Source organism: Dipteris shenzhenensis, chromosome 6, assembly GCF_047967505.1.
Source record: "Dipteris shenzhenensis isolate YYH24624 ecotype China chromosome 6, Dip_SZ_1.0, whole genome shotgun sequence".
NCBI lineage: Eukaryota > Viridiplantae > Streptophyta > Polypodiopsida > Gleicheniales > Dipteridaceae > Dipteris > Dipteris shenzhenensis.
Window position 1 is genome coordinate 44,189,389 of NC_141601.1, and position 19,334 is coordinate 44,208,722.

The 19,334-nt window shown below is 45.2% G+C and overlaps 1 protein-coding gene across 1 annotated transcript in view; it reads right to left on the reverse strand.

Moving 5' to 3' along the window:
• LOC147901213 (Gut esterase (DUF1350)) overlaps positions 1–19,334 on the reverse strand; it is a 72,511-nt gene that overhangs the window by 45,208 nt on the left and 7,969 nt on the right. Inside the window, exons 2-4 of the mRNA XM_087375813.1 lie at positions 7,095–7,164; positions 1,270–1,394; positions 290–401 (exon numbers count right to left, since the gene is read on the reverse strand). Of these exons, the coding sequence (XP_087231939.1) occupies positions 290–401; positions 1,270–1,394; positions 7,095–7,164 (307 nt within the window). The remainder of the gene's footprint in view (positions 1–289; positions 402–1,269; positions 1,395–7,094; positions 7,165–19,334) is intronic.

Below are 19,334 nucleotides of genomic sequence, written 5' to 3' on the forward strand. Positions count from 1 at the left end.
CTGCATTCTTTAATATAGACTTTCAAGACATGCTGCAGGTTATGTCAAGCGCATGCACAATCAAGGACATATCTGTATTCAGCTTTATGGACATCGATAGCCCTAGATGGTGAGTGGAGTGTTGTGAGAACATGATATTTTGGTACAAGACCAAATGAAATTTTTACAGGATACAAATCCATAATTTCAATCTTCATTAGCGAAACAATCCTTTCGCCCCACTCCCTCCCCCTCCCCCCCAAAAAAAGGAATGAAAGAGTATCACAATGAGGACCAGAAATCAGCTCACATTAGCATCGCGGATGACCCTGATGCAGCGGTCAAACTTGAATTGCACTTCGTCAGCAATTCGCAGATGGTCAAACCCACTAGCAAATGGTGTTGCAATAACTAAAAAACCTCTGTAAGGAGTGATAAGAGTTTAGCCTGACCGTAAAATCCAAACACCTTCAGCCTACCATGCATACAAAAGGAGAGAGCATAAACTGTGCCAGTATGGAGAAATGCAATTTCAAGCTGTGATCTCTTTAAAAAAATATCCCATAACTTAAGCAATTAAGCTGCAACATCAATGCAAAAGACATACCACCTGATGGCAAGGTCTGGTAACCCCAATCATTCAAATGCTCTGTAGTGACACACATTGATCATGACAAAACTTGCATGCTACAATAGTACCAATTAGGACCTTTGCATACATAAAGGTGGATTGTCCGGAATTACAAGTATGCATAAAGCAAAGCCAGGACAAAGGGTGTAGTAGTAAGCCAAAAATAAAAAGACAACATATATAGAAGAAGTATGAGAACAAAGAGAATGAGTATAAACAGAGACAACATGACCAACATACAAAAATAAGGACCAGGATATGTGAAATCAGACAGCAGCAGACAAAAAGAATCTGGTAAGAATTGATAGCTTTAGGGCAAAATATGGTTTAGCTATAGTTACAACTTACAAATAAGGCACAGTCTCTGCCTATTGGGAACAACTTTCTAGTACAAGACAACTGGGTAGAATGAAAGCCAATGAGCATAAAAAGTAGCAACGTGATAATAAACGTACATCAGGGAACCAAGACTGTATCAATAAGAAACTGGAACAAAGGAAATCTTGACTTATTAATTGGTTCAACTGAAAACGATGATCTTACAGCCTTGAAATTAGAGTAGGTCATCAACACTTCATTAAAGCTAAAAAGAATCAGGGGGTGGAACATGCTAAAAGTACATTCCCCACAAAGAAAATGTCTCTCTCCCGGGGGAGCACCTCTCTGCAAGCCGCTCGAGAAAAAGTCGATATGTTAGCTGGGGAGCAGCACCTACGAACACACCACCAGTAAAGTGTACCACAGCAAGAGGAGAAATGTTTCTAGGCCTTATGACCCATGCACCCTGCATACATGCCTCACAAAATCAATACTGGGATTTCCAATCATGCAAGTGTGCTCTCCCTCTCTTTGATTCTTGCTCTCAATTCTCTCTCTCTCTCTCTCTCACACACACGCGCGCACACACACTTTTTTTTTGGGGTGAAATCCTTGTCATTATATTACAAAAATCAGTCCCAAAGAGAGGGACAGCCAATTACAAACATCAAAAGATAGCATTATATGACAAGAAGGTAGAATAATCCAGATTCCATGCCTGTAGACAATCATAAAATGATTGCCATAAAGATGCGCAACAGTCCTGATACTTAGCTAATGAGGGATCACCAAAGACCCGGTGATTGCGGTCTTTCCATAGGGTCCATAGCGCCCAATAACGAATCCAACAAAAGAGAAGATCATATCCCTGCCTTATAGGATGAAAACCAAATAGCCAAAATTGCTTGCCAAAGCAAGCATGGGAAAACGAGCCTGGAGCCTTTGCTACGAAAAGTAAGAAATCAGAGAACCTGGGCAACGCCCAACGAGATGAGGCATAGACTCCCTCAAGGAGCGACATCATTGACAAGTGGCAGAAGCAATATGACGAGGAGCCAAAATCTGTCCATAAGGAAGAAATCCAAGGAAAACATGCCACAAGAAAAACTTTTGCCAAAGAGGAAGTTGGGAGGCCCAAATGTGCTGCAATCTTTTCCTCCACCACCTTGAAGTGCGCATTATAGACTAGATACATGTCATGTACAAAGATGCAGCAACCGTGATATTAGCTAATGGTAGTGCTCGGCGAACATGATCAACCGATTGAAGAACTCAATCCTCCAGGTGGTCAACAATCTCAAGATGAGGTATTGGCTGAAAGTCATGGAGCAATTGTGATAATAAAAACCATAAAGGCCTATAACGCTGCCCCAAAGCATACTACCTGACAACTGTAGGAAAAAAATCACCATACCAGCAGCATCTAGCACATCATTCACATGGCATATTCCTTTGGACCAGAGAAAATAAGAACATCACACACACACACACACACACACACACTTTTTTTTTTTTTTTGGTGAAATCTTTTGATTATATTATATGAGTAGCAACCTCAAAATAAGGTGCTACAATTACATCAACTGAAAATTTCAGTATATGCCAAAAAGACCTCATGATCTATGCAGCGGGTGTGCAAGCAATCAAAGAAAGATTGCTGTAGAGAATGCCTAAAAAAGCCAAACAGAGAGAAAGTAGGATCACCAAAGACTTTACAATTCCTATATGTCCATAAAGTCCATAGTGCCCAGTAGTGAACCCAAACGAAGAAAAGATGAAACTCCGGTCTGGATGGATGAAACCCAAATAGCCAGAAGAACTTCCCAAACGGAACAGATGGGAATCTCGCTCGCAGGCGCTGTCGAAGTAGATCAAAAAACTCATGAGAGCACGGACAATGCAAAAACAAGTGAGGCACTGTCTCCGAAGAAGCAGAACATCTGTGGCAAAGTGCAAGAGCAATGTGTCGATGAGCTAATAGCTGTCCAGATGGAAGCACTCCCAAAAGAACTCGCCAAAAGAAAACCTGTTGCCGAAGCGGTACTTTATAGGCCCAAAGTTGCTGTAATCTTTTCCTCCACCACTTGGTTGGGCGATGCGTTCGCCAAACAGAATCACCTCTCTCTGAAACCCAAGGTTGAGGCAAAAAGATTTTATACAATGCAGATACAGTAATCTGAGATAGCCGCAAAGGACGAGAAAAGAACCCTAGAGAAGTCAAAGTCCAATCTTCCAACCGGTCTTAGAGTTCCAAAGGAGGAATCGAAACAAAAGACGAAAGCATAGAAGTAATTTGTCGCCACAAAGGACGATAATGAGAGCCCAATCCATATGTAGTGGTTGCTAGAGAAAAGGAGAGCACAATACTAGCATCATCTATAGCATCAGCAACCGAGGTGATGCTTTGAAACGAGACAAAGTAGGAACGTCGAGGTTTTTGTAAAGCCAAGGGAGGCTGAAAGACTTTCGACCAGTGAATGCTTTCAGCTCTCAAAGAATTCCCAAGCAAAGATTGCCGTCCATTCCATTCCAAATGAGAAAGAACAGGCTTCCAGTCAAGAAGCAAGCGGGAGACGAAAGGGTAGCCAGGCAAAGTGCCATCAGTGTAGCCAAAAAAGAAATCCTAGTGATCGAGTTGCCAATCACCAAACGCAAAGATACTGATATGAGTGACCAGAGTCCTAATCATAAGAGCCCAAGGCTGATCACCTTGCAGAAATTGCAGCACATTTTCCTCCTGTGGGCAAGAATATGCACATGAATATCCGTGATGTTCAATCCACCATGCATCTTGGGAGAACAAATGTGATGCATCGAAAGCAGCCTGAGACTTTTTTTGCCATGTTTGGATCGCCAGAAGATTTCCATAAAGACAGATATAAAAGACGTAAGATCTGCCTTAGTGAACATGATCAATGGCAAGTAAATTTGAATATATACCACAAGGATGGACTGCACTATTCGAAGACGAACGTGCAAAGGCCAGGTTGCCAGTTTCCAATACTAAAGCTTTTTTCGAAGCTTAGCCAAAACCCAATCAGTTTGTTATCGGCGAGTGAGTTCCCACCCCAAAGGGTAACCAAGATGACGAACAAACTGAGTGGGTGGAATGATATCTCCGGGCCATAATGGACTATGCCAATCTTTGGAGATTAATCCAATCTCCTGTTCAACTAAAGTTCTATAAAGTAGAATCAAGAGTACATACTGATGTACTATGAACAATTTCAGAAACAAACTGTAGTCCTAAACAAACACTCTGTAAAACACATAAGGAGAACTTGTGTATAACAGTGGAAGTACATTTTTCACATAAAGGGACTTCTAATCCAGATAACAATTTGCATGAGTTAGAATATGACAAAGAGGAGCAGCAATCTGAAAGAAGCGAAAATTGGACACATCATATCCATTCAATGCTCCAAAGTTCTGGCTTGATACCTGCATCCATTGAAGGGAACAACATACAGTTAGAACTATATGCTAGCCTTGGGACTGCTACCCTGTTTGTCATTACCGTGAACGTGCAATACTGCTGTAACTTGAACTGATTAACCACATGGTACTTTTCATGCCAAACCTATTGATGAGGCATCTATCTTTCTGTACCACAACCCGGGCCCTTGCTTAAGCCCAGAAGTGATTTGTGGATCTTGCAAGCTTTTGTTCTTGGCCCTTCTGCACAAAGTGAGGTCGCTAATCCATATCAAACTCCTCATCCAAATCGCCATTGAAAAAGGATCTTTTGATCCATCTACCATAAAGGCCATAAGAAATGTGTTGCCATGGAAAGCATTATTCTCATGGTAGTAGACTTTATCACTAGTGAAAAGTCTCTTTGAAGTTTACCCCTTCGTTCTAGGAGTACCCTTAGGCAAGTAGTGTTGCCTTGTACTTTTGTACATCCAATTGCATCCTGCCACAGTTTTCCCCTGGAAGGTCCTCAAGTTTCCAAGTGTCATTCTTAACAATAGCATACATTCCCTATCTCATGGCATTCCTTCAATGCACATGCTTGTCTTGCCTGCTTGGGTAAAACTCTAAGGTCATCATTATCCAACACATGCATCATGAGGGTTACATTTGTAATCTCCCTTTGCTTTGCTCACTAGACCTAATGAAAATACATTTTTCTGCTTTATAGTCCAACTTCTGCCTTTGTTGTTTTAAAACATTGTATAACAGATATAGCCAAAAACTCTCAAATGAATGACACTGCACCTCCTTTTTTACCAAGTCTCATAGGGTGTAGTGTTCTTCAACGCACATCTGCAGCTATAAAGACTGATTCTGCCAAAAGATGTTTGGCATACCCATGCGTTGAGCATAGACCTGGCTGCCTCAATTAGATGTATGTTCTTCCACTTTGCCATGCCATTCTGTTGAGGAGTGTAGGCAGTGGTAAACTATTCCTACAAAATCTTTCGAGCTTTAGTATTAGGAATGGTTCACAATACCTAGGCAACAACATTGGACATTTATCCGATTTTAGGGTTTTTGAAAATTAATGCATATTAAGATAAACTTCCTTTTTAATATAGAAAATAATAGAATGGAGATATATGGAAAGGATGTTTGACAAGAACTCGTATTTCATCGAAGAGTGGCTTCAACAAATAAGATGAGGCGTTCTCTATTTGTGAAGTCCATAATGACATAATGATAATCCGAGAAGCCATTCACATGTTTATGGAAGCTGCAGATAGATGGTGGATTAAACACCAGAAGGATTGTGCGACTCTAGATACCTGGCAAAATTTCAAACTAGAGTTCCAAAACATATTCTACCACTAGATGAGGCTTCTACAGCGTGGGACAAGTATAGATATCTCGGGCAAAGAAACTTATCAATAGCTGAGTATACTGATTAATCCATAGAAAGTTATGAAAATCCCTGCAGCTTTACCTCAGTTTGTTCAACAAACTACATATTTGCCTTAAATGATAGGGGAGCTAGACACTATTCTGGGATTACACCGACTTTTACATGAGGCATTCATCAAAGTCCTTCTCCATGGAATAAGGAGATGTTAAAGCTTGTGCAAAGTCAGGTAAACAGCTTTTTGATCATACCTTTCGTCTCCTGCTTTGGGCACTAGGGAGGTTCAATTTCAGATTCTTTTCTTCCCCTTGTGGTTGGACATGGTATCATTACACCCTCTAAATTTTATTTTGATTGGGGGACGTAAGGTTGGTCTTCTCAAACCCAATGTACTTCTCTCTTGACTCATGGATTATTGCCCTCAAACAAAAATGGGAGAAGAAAAGGTGGCAATCACTGGACCTTTTCCAGAGAAATTTTATGAGTGTCTTTTTGGATAACTTTTGCACCTTTTCCTCATTGCGATAAGTCGGCTTTGAGAAGAAATCCAAGGCATAGATACATCATGCGGAGCATGAAAAGTATGAGCAAATGGAAAACCTAATAAGAGCCAGGATTCTGTCTGGAAATGCCATGTCTCTGCTATTTCTTTCATGCTTAACAGAAGTGTATTTCATGATATAATAAAATTTTAAAAATTAAGGATCCTTTCCAAAGGATGTTATCCTGTGTATGGACCACAGATACTACAACTCTATGTGCTCTCACAACCCAGCAATGACAAAAAGGCGATCTACCAATCCTATGAAACCAAGTACCAAACTGCAATATCTCTATGCTGACAAAGCGAGAGGACTTAACCAATTAACTACTGTAATAAGGAAAGATGTGAAAGGCTAACTAAAAAAGCTAGTGAATGTGCTAACTGAACACAACTTAATGAGTAATTCCCCATCAATACCTACGCAAATGCTTCATGTCATTAAAATCCTGGAGCAGTCCAAGTCAAATATTAAAAAATAAAACCAGGAAAACAGGGTAAGGCCAGCAAGCAGTAAAACACCTGTCCTAACTGAATGACCCGCATACATTACAGAAACATACACATTCAAAAACAAAGAACATTTTTAAAAATAATATGCAATGGATTAAGAATGCAAAAATAACAAGAAAAAGTATTCAATTGAGTACCGCTTTACAAATATATGAAGATGTGGACAATTACAAACCAAAGGTGCCAAACCCATCATGTTCTGGGAAGTCAAAATTTATGCTCATCACGTGTGCCTATAGGTTTCCTGATGTTTGAAAAGAAAAGGTGATAAGAAGGTACACTATGTTCACCTCAACTTCTTTCCAATCACCTGCATCCCCTGCAGTACCTTGTGTTCTCTTTGCAACATCCGTGAAAACCCTGATCACAAAATGTGGAGAACAAAATAATTACATTTCAACATAGTGATTGCTCCTTTTCTAGTTTTGCATGATACAAGAAACTTTGATAAATTTTATCAAATAAATCACACTACCATTATACACAAAAAGAGTGATTGCAAAAAATAACTGCCCCAAGAAACATGACATGCTTCCTAAAAGCAAAGAAGCCCACACTGAATTTTACGTTCATGTTGTGCATTATAAAACTAATTATGGTATTGAAATCATAACATGCTTAAGCAATGATCACAAAGGAGAGCTTCAAAAAACCAAAAGTATGTATTAGCCCAACACAGAATACATTGTATAACTTCATAAGGGTTGAATACACCCTACCTTACAAATCTTTACTTCAATTACAAAACAAAGGTAAGAAGCAAAGATCAAAGAGTCCTAAAAACCAAACTAGTCTATGTGACCAAAAGTGGGATACATGCAAAAATTGCCACAATCGTATTTGCAAAGCTTTGGCTGCTCCCGTTGCCCACCCTCTCCGCCTTCTCCCTCCTCCCTCCTCTCTCCAGCCCTCTTCTGCCTCCTCCTTTCCCCGCATCTTCCACCTCCTTCCCCGCCTCTTCTCCTTGCCTTCTCCCGCCTCCTTCCTCCCCTCCTCTCCCCAACATCTCCCCCCTCCTTCCCCCGCCATCTCTCTGCCTCCTCTCCCCGCCATCTCCCACCTCCTCTCCCCACCATCTCTCGCCTCCTCCCCACGCCATCCCCCCACCTTCTCTCTGCCTCCTCCCCCACCACCTCTCCACCTCCATTTTGCCCTCCTTCTCCGCCTCCCCTCCCTCCTCCTCCCCCGCCACCTTCCCGCCTGCATCCCACCCCTTCTCCGCCTCCTTCCTCTCCCCTGTCTCCTCCTCGTCTTCATTCTTCTCCTCCTCCCTCCCTTCTCGCCCTCCTCCCACGCCCTTCTTTCTTCTGTGTTGCTTTAGTGAGCAACCCGTGCTGCTCAAAGCCCATTTGTGGGCAGGTACAGTCCCAGGAAGCAGGCTGGGCCCTTTATTTCTTTTTCAAGGATCTCCTTGCAGCCTTGCAACCCTCTCTCGACTCCTCCATCGTCCTTGAGGCCCTGAGTGTGTTCGGGTTTGGGTCGCTGGGTCTTCTTCGAGGTGCCTCTTTCTTCAAGGGCTCTCCCTAGCCTTTCTTGGGAGTGAGGCAGCTTCCCTGCCCACCATCTAGGTGGCCTTTCTTTTTCTTTTCCCCTTCTTGTACGTGGGAGTTTTTGTGCTTGTTCGAAGAAAGAAAGTCTTGGTGGTGACCCTTGGTCTTGGCCACAGGGGCTCTATGGCAGCACCCTCGAATCCCACAGCTGTTAAGGTCATTCTTTCACTAGCCGACAAGCAACAAGTGCAGCATGCAGTTCAGTCCCTCTAGGACAAGGTAGCCATGGGCAGAATTGTGGGCCTCACACCCACAAGGAGACAAGTGAGAGTGGATCTAGGTGAGCTTGGCACTAGAGGGCGACCACATTCGGGAGGTCACCATCTACGGAAGAGGCGTCTCCCTCATCCAGATGAGCTCCCCGCTACCGCCTTGACACTTGTGGAGCAGAGCCCCATCCTCCTTAGCCTGCATTTGGTGTACCTCTTCCATTGGTACCATGGCTTTACAGTGGAGGACATGGACACGACACACCATGTTCCCCAATTCCCGATGACACTCCGCTTCCTAGGGCTCCCAAAGGAATACAGAGCCATCCTCCCTTCCATTCGTAGATCGTTTGGCACGGTGATGGAGTCCCCGCCAGATTTGGCAGCATCAGTGGTAGCATATGACGGAGTCCCCAGCATCAGATTGGTGGTTGGGAGTCCAGAGTCCCTCCCAAAGTTGATCCTTCTCGAGACCCTTGAGGGGGATACACTTTGTCAGAGAGTGGAGATTATGGGTTACCAGGCCAATGTCTGTGTTGCAGGCATATGGGTCATTTAGTCAGAGACTGCCCCCTGGCCAAGGCAGGGCTCCTCTCCCCCCACTCCGCAGGGTAGGTAGAGTTAGCAGGCCAGGGCCCAGCACCCCCTTGGACAGGAGCAGTAGGAGTCTCAAACCTCTTGGGTGACACCTTCCGAGGGAGAATAGACTAGGTAAAAAAGAAAAAAAAAACAAGCAAACTGGCGTAGGCAACGGGCTAGACGGAGGGGGGGGGGGGAGAGAGGGGGAGAGAGAGAGAGAGAGCACTTCGAGAGACACCCGCGAAGGAGCAGCTACAAGAGCCCCTGGTTGGAGAACCCCCCCCCCAACAACGGTGGATGGACAAAAGCAGTAGAGCCTAATCCGTTGTCACAGCCACCCTCATCCACATTTAAAACAACTAAATAACACTATCAGAAGGTAAAAGGCATTCATTTGACATCCTTGTCTCTATACCCCTTTATACTCAATTCATACACTCACCACATTTCCTCCGGCGCCAAACAACCTAAACAACCCAGTGGATTACACAGCTCAACACAAGCTCTCCTTCTGAACTTCCCTCAATAACTCACAAAGCATTCAGATTCATAATGCATCCAATCCCACAACTCACCGGACAACCACCCACAAAGTGACCACGGTCAAAAATCTTATTATATCTTTCCCAAAGATCATCAACAAGCACTAGTAATGATGCAGCCCGCCTCCTTCACATGATCATCCATAATTGCAGTTTCTCTTCCACTCACACACCACTGCCCATAAGGACTCAGATACCTTCTATCAGCATCCCACTGCCTTAGAGAATTACAATAAACTCAATGTAAAGGCAAGACACCATCTGCCTTCTCAGCACGACCAACCACTGATAACTTGTGAGAGAAGCCCACACTAGAACACCATCAGTTGCTAAAATCTCACACAATCCCCCGGCACTGAACAGCATGAAGTGAGCTATCAACTCTCATTACCCAAAGTCGAACTGCCTTTGAACCATAGCAAGATTCATGAACGGCTTTCCACAACATCAAGCATACACACGAGCTCGTCAAAAGGCAACAATACGGGCTGGAGACGAGTCATCTACTCCTGCAAATCGAGCATGGGACTTCTTCTCTCTTCTTAGCCACCTTGGTCGCGTTTTGTATCCCTTTCTCTTATTCTTGTGGCCATCTACAATAGAACCACGACTATATATACAAGACACAGTGCTTGCTGCAACTCACAAACTTACTAACTCCTTGTAGAACCACCTCTGGTTCATTTACAACGAAAATACCCCCTCAGCTTGCTACAGCTAGCTGACCTCCTTTTCTTCTTGATCATAGAGCTGATGAAGCTCCCGCCTCTTTCAAGGTTTTCCACCTCACAGCCGCCACCTCGCCCTTCAGAAGCCTTCACCATCCATCAGTCCACGTGATGACCAGCCTGCGCTCTTATTGCACCACCCGCATCGTCCAAGGATCTCCCTGGCTTGCATACTAACGACGCCCCAACTCCCAAAGCTCCTCGTAGCCAAGGTCTCTCCAACTCGTGTAGTAGCGATGCCTCCACCGTCCAGGTGCTTCCAAGGTAATAGCCAAACTCCCGTTCAAAAAACTCACAGCAGAGAGTCTCACGACCTTCTTTTGCATGCTTGCACACCTCCCTAACCCAGGATCTCCCAGTAAAGCAATAGGCCACTGGAAAGCAGCGCCATCACACAGCTTCTCTTTTTCTCATGGTATATGCTCTCCCCCTACCAAAGTGCTTCCAACCGCAATCCAAAACCCCTCCCAGCCGGATTTCCCCACATACTCTACTTAGACTGCCTTCACTACCCCCGTGCCTACGAGCTCTCCTCCCCAGAGCTCACCAGCCTCCCGTCTCCTCCTGTGCTTCACCTTGTGTAGTAGTGATGCTCCCTGCCAGTCCAGAATCCCTCCACGAGCTTTTTTCTCCAGTAGCGACGCGTGCTCCCTTCAGGATCATTCCCCAGCCACCTTCTCCACGTAACTCCAACTCACCATCTAGAAAAGTGGAAGTACTTTCACACTAGCATGACTTGTCATACAAACTTTGCAATAATCTTGATGATTACACCCAGAGGTTTTGGGATGTTTTGCTGCCATTGAGCTCTTACAAGCATGATCACTATATGTTGAAAGAGGGTTTTATTTTGATGCATGGACGACTCTGCCACCACTGATCAGATGCGAAAGAAATTCATAATGGAAAGTCATGCTCCTCCATATTACAGCAACAATTACAGCAATGGAGCAATACTTTTATTGGCCATCTTTGAGGAAAGATGTGGAAAAATATGTGAGAACATGCATGGTTTGTCAAAAAGTAAAGTTTGACAGGCAGAAGGCACCTGGGTTGTTACACCCTTTGCCAATTCCGGATAGACCATGGCAAAGCATAACTATGGATTTTGTGTTTGATCTTCCACGTACTCCTACTGGACATGATAGATTGTGGACAATAATTTGTCAGGTTTAGCAAACAAGCCCACTTTGTGCCAATAAGAAAGAAAATTGCAGCAGATCAAATGGCCAAATTGTTTCTGCAGCATGTCTTCAAGTATCATGGGATGCCTGAATCCATAATCAGTGATAGAGATCCGAGGATGACCCGCCTCTTTTGGAGAGGGCTGTTTGAAAATATGGGCACTACGCTGAATTTTTCGTCATCTTTTCACCCTTGTTCCGATGGACAATCAGAGCAAGAAAACTCTACCATCTTGGATATGTTTAAAAGCTATGTCTCAGACCACAAAAGCAAATGGAAGCATTATTTGCCTTTGCTGGAATATGCTTACAATAACAGGGTGCACACATCCACAGGTAAAGCACCTTTTGAAATAGTGGAAGGTGCCAGGAAGATACCTCTCATTTTGCATACGAAAGAGAAAATCTTCGAAGCTAATTGTTTTGTGGAAAGCCTTGAAGAGGCTTACAAGAAGATCAAATATGCCTTGCAAAGAAGTCGGGACAAGCAGAAAAGAGCAGCAGATAAGCACCGCAGGGAATTGGTATTCACAGAAGGTGATTGGGTTTTGCTGCGTTTTCAGAAGGCAAGGCTGAAAAATAAGAAAGGCAAGGAAAGGTTGTACACAAAGCTGAACATGCGTTACTATGGTCCTTTCCAGGTTTCTAAAAAGATAAACAAGGTAGCTTATAGGCTGAAGTTGCCTCCGCATTGGAAGATACATAATGCCTTTCATGTGAGCTTGTTAAAGCAATATCATGGAGATGTTCCTGAGGATTTACCTGATAAGGTACAGCCTGAAGTGGAAGAACAGGATGAACTTCTAGTCCCAGAGCAGATTCTGGCACACAGAGATAGAAAGCTCAAGGGTAAAGTTATCCGTCGCTACTTGGTAAAATTTCAAAATTACCCATCACTTGATGTGAAATGGATGGAGGAAGGTGAACTGGCAGATTCACCTGGGATATTGCAGCTTTACCTTGATGCTTTCCAGTTAAAGCCGCCGACTGCGGTCCAGGCTCCTACAAGTAGTTTAGCAGAGCGAGCGTCTGGAGCATTACTTGGTGTTCGAGAGGGGGGTAGCACCTCCACTCCCTCAGGACAGACGGGCTCACCGTGATTTCATGAGGTCGCTTGATGACACTATATGTTTCATCCGAGATACTGAGCTGATAGTATTTCTGCTGTGAGACTTCATGATATTGATGCATCTTGACTATTGATCGCTGAGGATCACATAGATTTTGAGCAGTGTATATGGATGGATGCATGCCTCTCCTAGCCATATTTTCACTGTCTATGTATACTATAGCTGCGGCTTTCTTATATACTCTTTCATGGTATATTTCATGCTTGCTCCTGTGTTTTGGGGCAGCAAACTGTGGTTTGCTGTTTCAAGAGAGGGGTAATGTCACGGGGGCATGAAATTCTAAGTACTTTAATGTACTACAAGACCGTGACAACTTTGGTTTTAAAAGTCCAAGCGTGGGCTTAATAATGTGTAATTAAACGCGGCATGGTGCTTAGCACATAAGCGTAATTAATCCCTAGGTCCAAAGGCATTCCAAGGAATTAAAAGAGTGGTTGTTGGGAAATGATGATGTGGCATTTTTAATGGGCCCCCTAGAGGGCCATGTACCTTCAGTGGCCCCCCTAGAGTTCCAGGTGACTCTAGTGCCATCAACATGCTCCTTTGCCATTCCTGGACCTTCCTGGGCCTTCTAAACTTCACATGTGTGGCTTTCTCTTTCATCTTGTCCCTTTGTTGAGATTTTGGACTGGTTTTTCAGCCTCCTTCAGCTGAATTCCGTTTTTCTTCAGAACTCCTCACCCATTTGGATTCCTCGACTTCTGTTTGGCCCGATGGCTTCCCCTCTACCTCCCCTTCGTAGTGATATGCTTTTCCCTGCGTGCGTTTGGTAGAACGGGCAGAGGTGAGCACTTCTTTTGCTGATCGAATTTGCAAAAGTGGCTTTTTCTGGACCTCTTTGCTTCTACAGCCTCCTGGGCCTCTCTTCTTGCGAAGCTACAGCTTTCTGTTGAATTTCGAGTGGTCCCACGCACTGGTTGACTGGTTTTTCTCAGTTTTGGAGGACTTTCCAACGATGAAACTTCTCCAAAACCTTCTCAATGCATTCCTCTCTGAAGCACGCTTCTTTTGAGCCCAAGAACTTCCACTTCTTCGCGACAGAAGTGCTTCTTTGGTTGGGTACTTTGCTGATTTTATTTTGGAGCTTTGAAAAGCTTTGTGAATGCCATCTGGAAACCACTCAAAGAGAGTGCAGCTGGGGTGCAGTGTGATTGCATCAGGACAACCAATGGAATTGCACTCGGAAAAGAGAATGCCTTTGGGTTGAGCCTATGGGTTAAGTGTACTTATGTGATGGTGTTCTATGCTTGAAAGCCTTGCGAAGGCTCAGTGAATTGGGGCTGCTTGCTCAGTTGCAAGGAAGGTCTCCCAGATGTAACTTGTAATCATTTCAATGTGAAATATAAAGAAATACCGAAAGGGGCGCCACGGTGTTTGGGGCCAATCGGGTGCACTTGTCTATGTTTGTCGAGCAGGGGCATTCTAGCCTCCATCCCTTTTTCAATGGTTTTGTTTGTGAACAAATGGGTAAATGCCAAATGGTGATCATGCAATGGTTAATGGTTGTGATATATGCTTTGTGAGCTGTAAATAAGTGCTGAAGTGATTAAAGGTTTAGTTCCACTGCCCTCTGAGTGATTAGAGGCCGGTTTCAGTCTCCTCCTGCGCTTCAGCTTGTGTAGTAATGATGCCCCCTGCCAGCCCAGAATCCCTCCACGAGCTTTTTTCTCCAGTAGCGACACGCGCTCCCTTCAAGATCATTCTCCAGCCACCTTCTCCACATAACTCCAACTCACCATCTAGAAAACTCTTCTTCCATCACGTAGCACGTTGCATGCATACTCCTCTTCTCCAAAAATCAGCCACGTCATCCCATGCTTTTTTACCACTCTCAATCCTTCACAAGAACTTAGACCAAGGTCTCTACCCACATTCCAACCTTGGGTACCACCAATGCATGCCATAAACATTTAGCATCTAATTCCCCACCAACCATCCACATGTGATGAACACAATCCCAACTCAATGGATTTACAAGAGAACTACAATCAACAACGTCACACTCTGGATACCATGCTCTGGATTGTCTGGTGAACCTACACTGCACTTTATCATTTCCTAAAAGTCCCTGTAGAAGTATCTACCATCTCAAGAAAATATATACATCTGTGAAGAGTCCTTTATGAGGGTGTCCATAACTCAAAGCCACCACCCATGAGCTATGTACATAGCTATGCACCTATCCATCAGCATGCAACAAGTGAAAAACATTTTTTCATTTTTATCCACACATCTCTAGCAACCCCTTTCTTCTGCTATGACATTCGTGTCCAGCAGCTAAAACAAAAAAATCAGCAAACCACCTAGATCAAAAACAAAATGAGTTTGTACTTTATGCCTCTGCTTTCCTTTTTCCAGATCAAAAGGATAACTTTGAACCCTCCACTGCCAGATGTGCATAATCCACCATCCCCATGGATCAAAAGGAATCAACAACACACCATATAGATGTAGCCACAGGCTCCTTCCATATACCCACATCCTCACTAAGCCTCCAGGATCCCATACCTTATCCTGCCAAGACATCACACAACTTCACTGGCTATTAGCCATCACACTTGTATCATGAGTCTTGCTCAGCTTCACATGAGCCATATCTTTTGAGGTCACTACCTCACACATGGATCTCACAGGCACAACCAGCCCATAATCTATGATTAGGGACTTTTCAACATACCCTATTGCCTCAACCTTGTAAGCTGCAAAAATTAACCCATCACATGAATTATCAAGATCACCCAAGAGCAAACAAACATCCTTCCCACTTGTGGAATGCTCAAACATGTCAGCACACTCTTTGCTATGCATCAGGTCTTCACTGACATCTTCATTCTCTGAACAATCATGAAAAGTACACATTTTCTTGTCATTACCAACCACACATGCAAAATCCATGAGGGTATCATCAAGTAAAGCATCTAGCTGATCATCAACCACACTATCACTACCATCCTGCTCAACATGCATACTGGTGTTTACATTCTTTTCCGAAGAGATCAATGCTAACATATCATCCTCAAGAATGCAATTCAGCTCATATTCTGAATCACCATCATCCTGTAAACACTAAATCTTAACCTCATCATACACATCAAAGTTCGCATGCACACAATCAACACTTGCTAGTTCCACCCAAATTAAGAGTTTTAACTGCAGATCTTTTACTTTATCAGTAATAGCCACATCAGCTTCATCACTATCAAACAAGATTGAGCTCTCATCTTCACTGCTAGTTTCACTTCTCTCTTTCTCACTTGTTGAATCTAAAATCTCAGCCCCTTCAATATGCACAATCATAGTTCAGCCATGTACTCCTTCCAAGCCTTGTTTTCAAGTGGCTGCATAACTCTGCTGCAACATGACCAGCCAGCATATGCACATCATCACACAACACTGGAGCATGATCATCATCTATCACTACACACACACACTTATCCTTAGCTGCCTTCAATGGGCTCTCGACCTTTCTGCCATCTATGGCAGCAACCCCTTCACTCGGGCTCTCCTCTGCCACCTCACACAGATCTGGTTGAGCAACACCCTCCTCCATAGCAACTGACAAGCCTCCATTCATAACAAGTGTAATGATTTCCAGCTCCCCTACATCATCAACACTATACGCATCCGATTCCTTCAGCAGTGAAGACAACTGACTCTCTTCCTCTGATGAGATGCTCTCTTCCTCTGTCTCACTCTCTGTCCTTTCGTCTGTGACTATCTCCTCAGGTTCCTCTTCCAATTCCAGCCTATAGGCATAGTGAATGGCTGTAAATCCATCATATTTCAGCCTATCGACAGGATACCTAGCTCTGGTAGACCTACCTGTTGACTACTGGTAGTGGGCGCTCTGGACTCTGATGTGTCTCTGGGTAAAAGACTATGTCAGTTCCCTGCTTCTAACCATAAGGTACCATTACAGTTCCAAATGGTGCAGGAGAGGGTCTCGGAGATCTGAGTCTCATAGACCCTACCTCCCTAGCAGGAGGGGGGGGGATGATACCCGACGGGGGCTTGTAAGAAGAAGCCCATCTCAGACTACTACTTCCCCTTGTTATAGGCTTGATCACGCTGCTGAAACAGAGAGCACCTCTCCTCAACCTGTACTGGGGTGAGGTCCCATGGAGATTGCTGGCTGATCTTGTAGGACTGACCTGCATCGTAAGACCGACAGTCGTGCCTGAGCCTCATAGAACCATATGATCAGGGGCTGCTCTCGGTTGGGGTCTCTCCCCACAGAGAAGCTGATGTATGGTTTGGCAGTAGGGGTTATTAGATTGCCACCTGAGGCAAAGATTGATCATGCATACTACTGGCCACTCCAGAAGTGTGCTGATTTGTTCATAGTGGAAGTCGCCTTCATGATGAAGTGGGCACAGGAGATTGGCATAGAGCTGGTGCCGGTGTTCACCCTAGTATGCCGACGTATGGACACGGACTACTCGCCCCCCAAACCCCCTTCAAAGTCACAAAAGGCAGTTTTTCTTGAACAGGCACCCACTCATAGGAGAGCCTTGTTTTTTGCTTCCCCGTCCTCATGAGCTGGACCATAGTGAGTTGGAACATGCACAGGCTCCACGACCGCGCTCGTAGTCAACCGTAGTACCTGATCCTTAGGCAAGAGTTACAAAGGGCAGTGGTAGGGCAAGCAGTGGACTTCCTTTTGATACAAGAGCACATGTTCTCAACATTAGACATCAGACGGTGACACCACCTTCTTCCAAGGAGAGGCCTGGAGGTGTGGTCCCATGTCGTAGGACGGAGCGGAGGGGTCTGCATCTCAGTCTCACAGGCGGTGGCCCCGGAGGTCTATGATCAGGGTGAGCTTACCGCAAGGCGGGCAGTTTGGATGGGTGTCAAGATGGGAGAGTCCAGGATTGGGATCCTGAATGTGTATGCCCCGGCATGCAGACAGCACCATCCAGCCTTTTGGAGGAGGTTGACAGAGTGTCTTCCAGATGTTGACTCCTGGATAGTTAGAGGAGACTTCAACAACTTGGAGTTTGGGGAGGACAAGTAGGGTGGTGCCTATTTCTCTAAGATGCCAGCAGCAGAGTGGAGCAAATGGGAACAGTTCATCTTCACGATCAGTGGCAGAGACCCGTGGCGAAAGCCAGAGTTCAGCAAGATACCTAGCAGCCTCCTCTTCTCATTCGGCCAGAGGAGACCTAATGGATTGCTTAAGAGGCTAGATTGCTTCTACGTTGGGGACTGGGCACTCCATAGAGGCGGCTCTACAAGCATTCTAGCAAGCACCACGATGTCAGACCACTCTCCAGTAGTACTCTACCTAGAGCAGCCCCTCCGGGGTCTTCCCCAAAAGGGGGTCCACATTCCAGAGGACCTCCCACAAGATGAGGCGATTCAGCAGGTTATGGCAGAGATTTGGCAGCAACTTGAATCAGCACCTTGCAAGGGCTGGGCTTCGTGAGTGGCAAGCGCGATCGTGCACTGCGACGAGACCTTGCCTCCATAGAGAGGCTCAAGGGGCAGGACCTAGGATCCCAGTGGCTTAGTGACAGATATGAGAGTGCGTGCCTTGAGCTCTTGGACATGGAGGTTCGGCAAGCTGGGTTCTCCTACCACTCCACCCGGGCCCATTGGGTACAACAAGGGGATAGGATGACGAAGCAGTTCTTTCAGACCACTGGACCTTGATCGGCAGGCACGCAGCCACAGCAATTACCAATCCGCAAGGCATTATGCACACCGATCCATAGGAGGTTCTAGAGCTGACCACGGTTTTCTACAGCCAGCTCTTTCAGGCGGAGAGGGTGACTCCAGCTTGCCTTGTGGCCTGTGAGCTAGTTTGGAACCACGTTCCGACGGTAGTCTCTCGAGAGTTGTGCAGGAGTCTGGATGAGCCTTGCACGGATGAGGAGCTATGGGAAGCCCTCGAGGCCCTCCCAACCCAGAAGTGTCCTAGCGAAGATGGCTCGACTCCGGCCTTCTTTCGAAACTTTTGGGAGATCATTTCCACCCCTTTCCGCTTAGCCTGCTAGGAGATCTTCAACATGGGCTCCCTTCCCCAGTAGTCCCTGAGCAGGGGGTGGATTTGATTGATCCAGAAACGGGGAGATAGGTCAGACACTGGTAGTGGAGACCGATCGCCCTACTTGACACTGCATACCATCTCCTCGCTAAGGTCTCGACTTTGCGGTTGTGGCCTCATCTCACCGACATCATCCATGACAAGCAAACTGGCTTTGTTCAGGAGCGCAGCATCTTGGACAACATTTTCATGTTCTGGGAGGCAGTCGATTGGGCCAGGGACCATCCTTCTCTTGGATTTCAAGAAGGCTTCCGACAAGGTGGAGTAGTCTTTCCTAGAGGGCACTATGCAGAGGTTGGGTTTCTCGGACAAATGGATTAGAGTCGTCTCTGCACTTTATGGGGGAGCTCTAGTCACATGCTTGTTGGTGGACACACGGGCGAGGCCTTTCCTCTCTCTCACTCGGTCCGTCAGGGCTGTCCCCTAGCTCCCTTTCTTTTCCTTTTTGTGGCAGAGGCATTGGGCTACTACTTGAGATTGCACGTGGCGGGCCTCACAGGGTTGAGGCTCCCAATTAGACAGAAGGAGCTAAGGAGGAGTCTTTAACATCAGAAAGTTC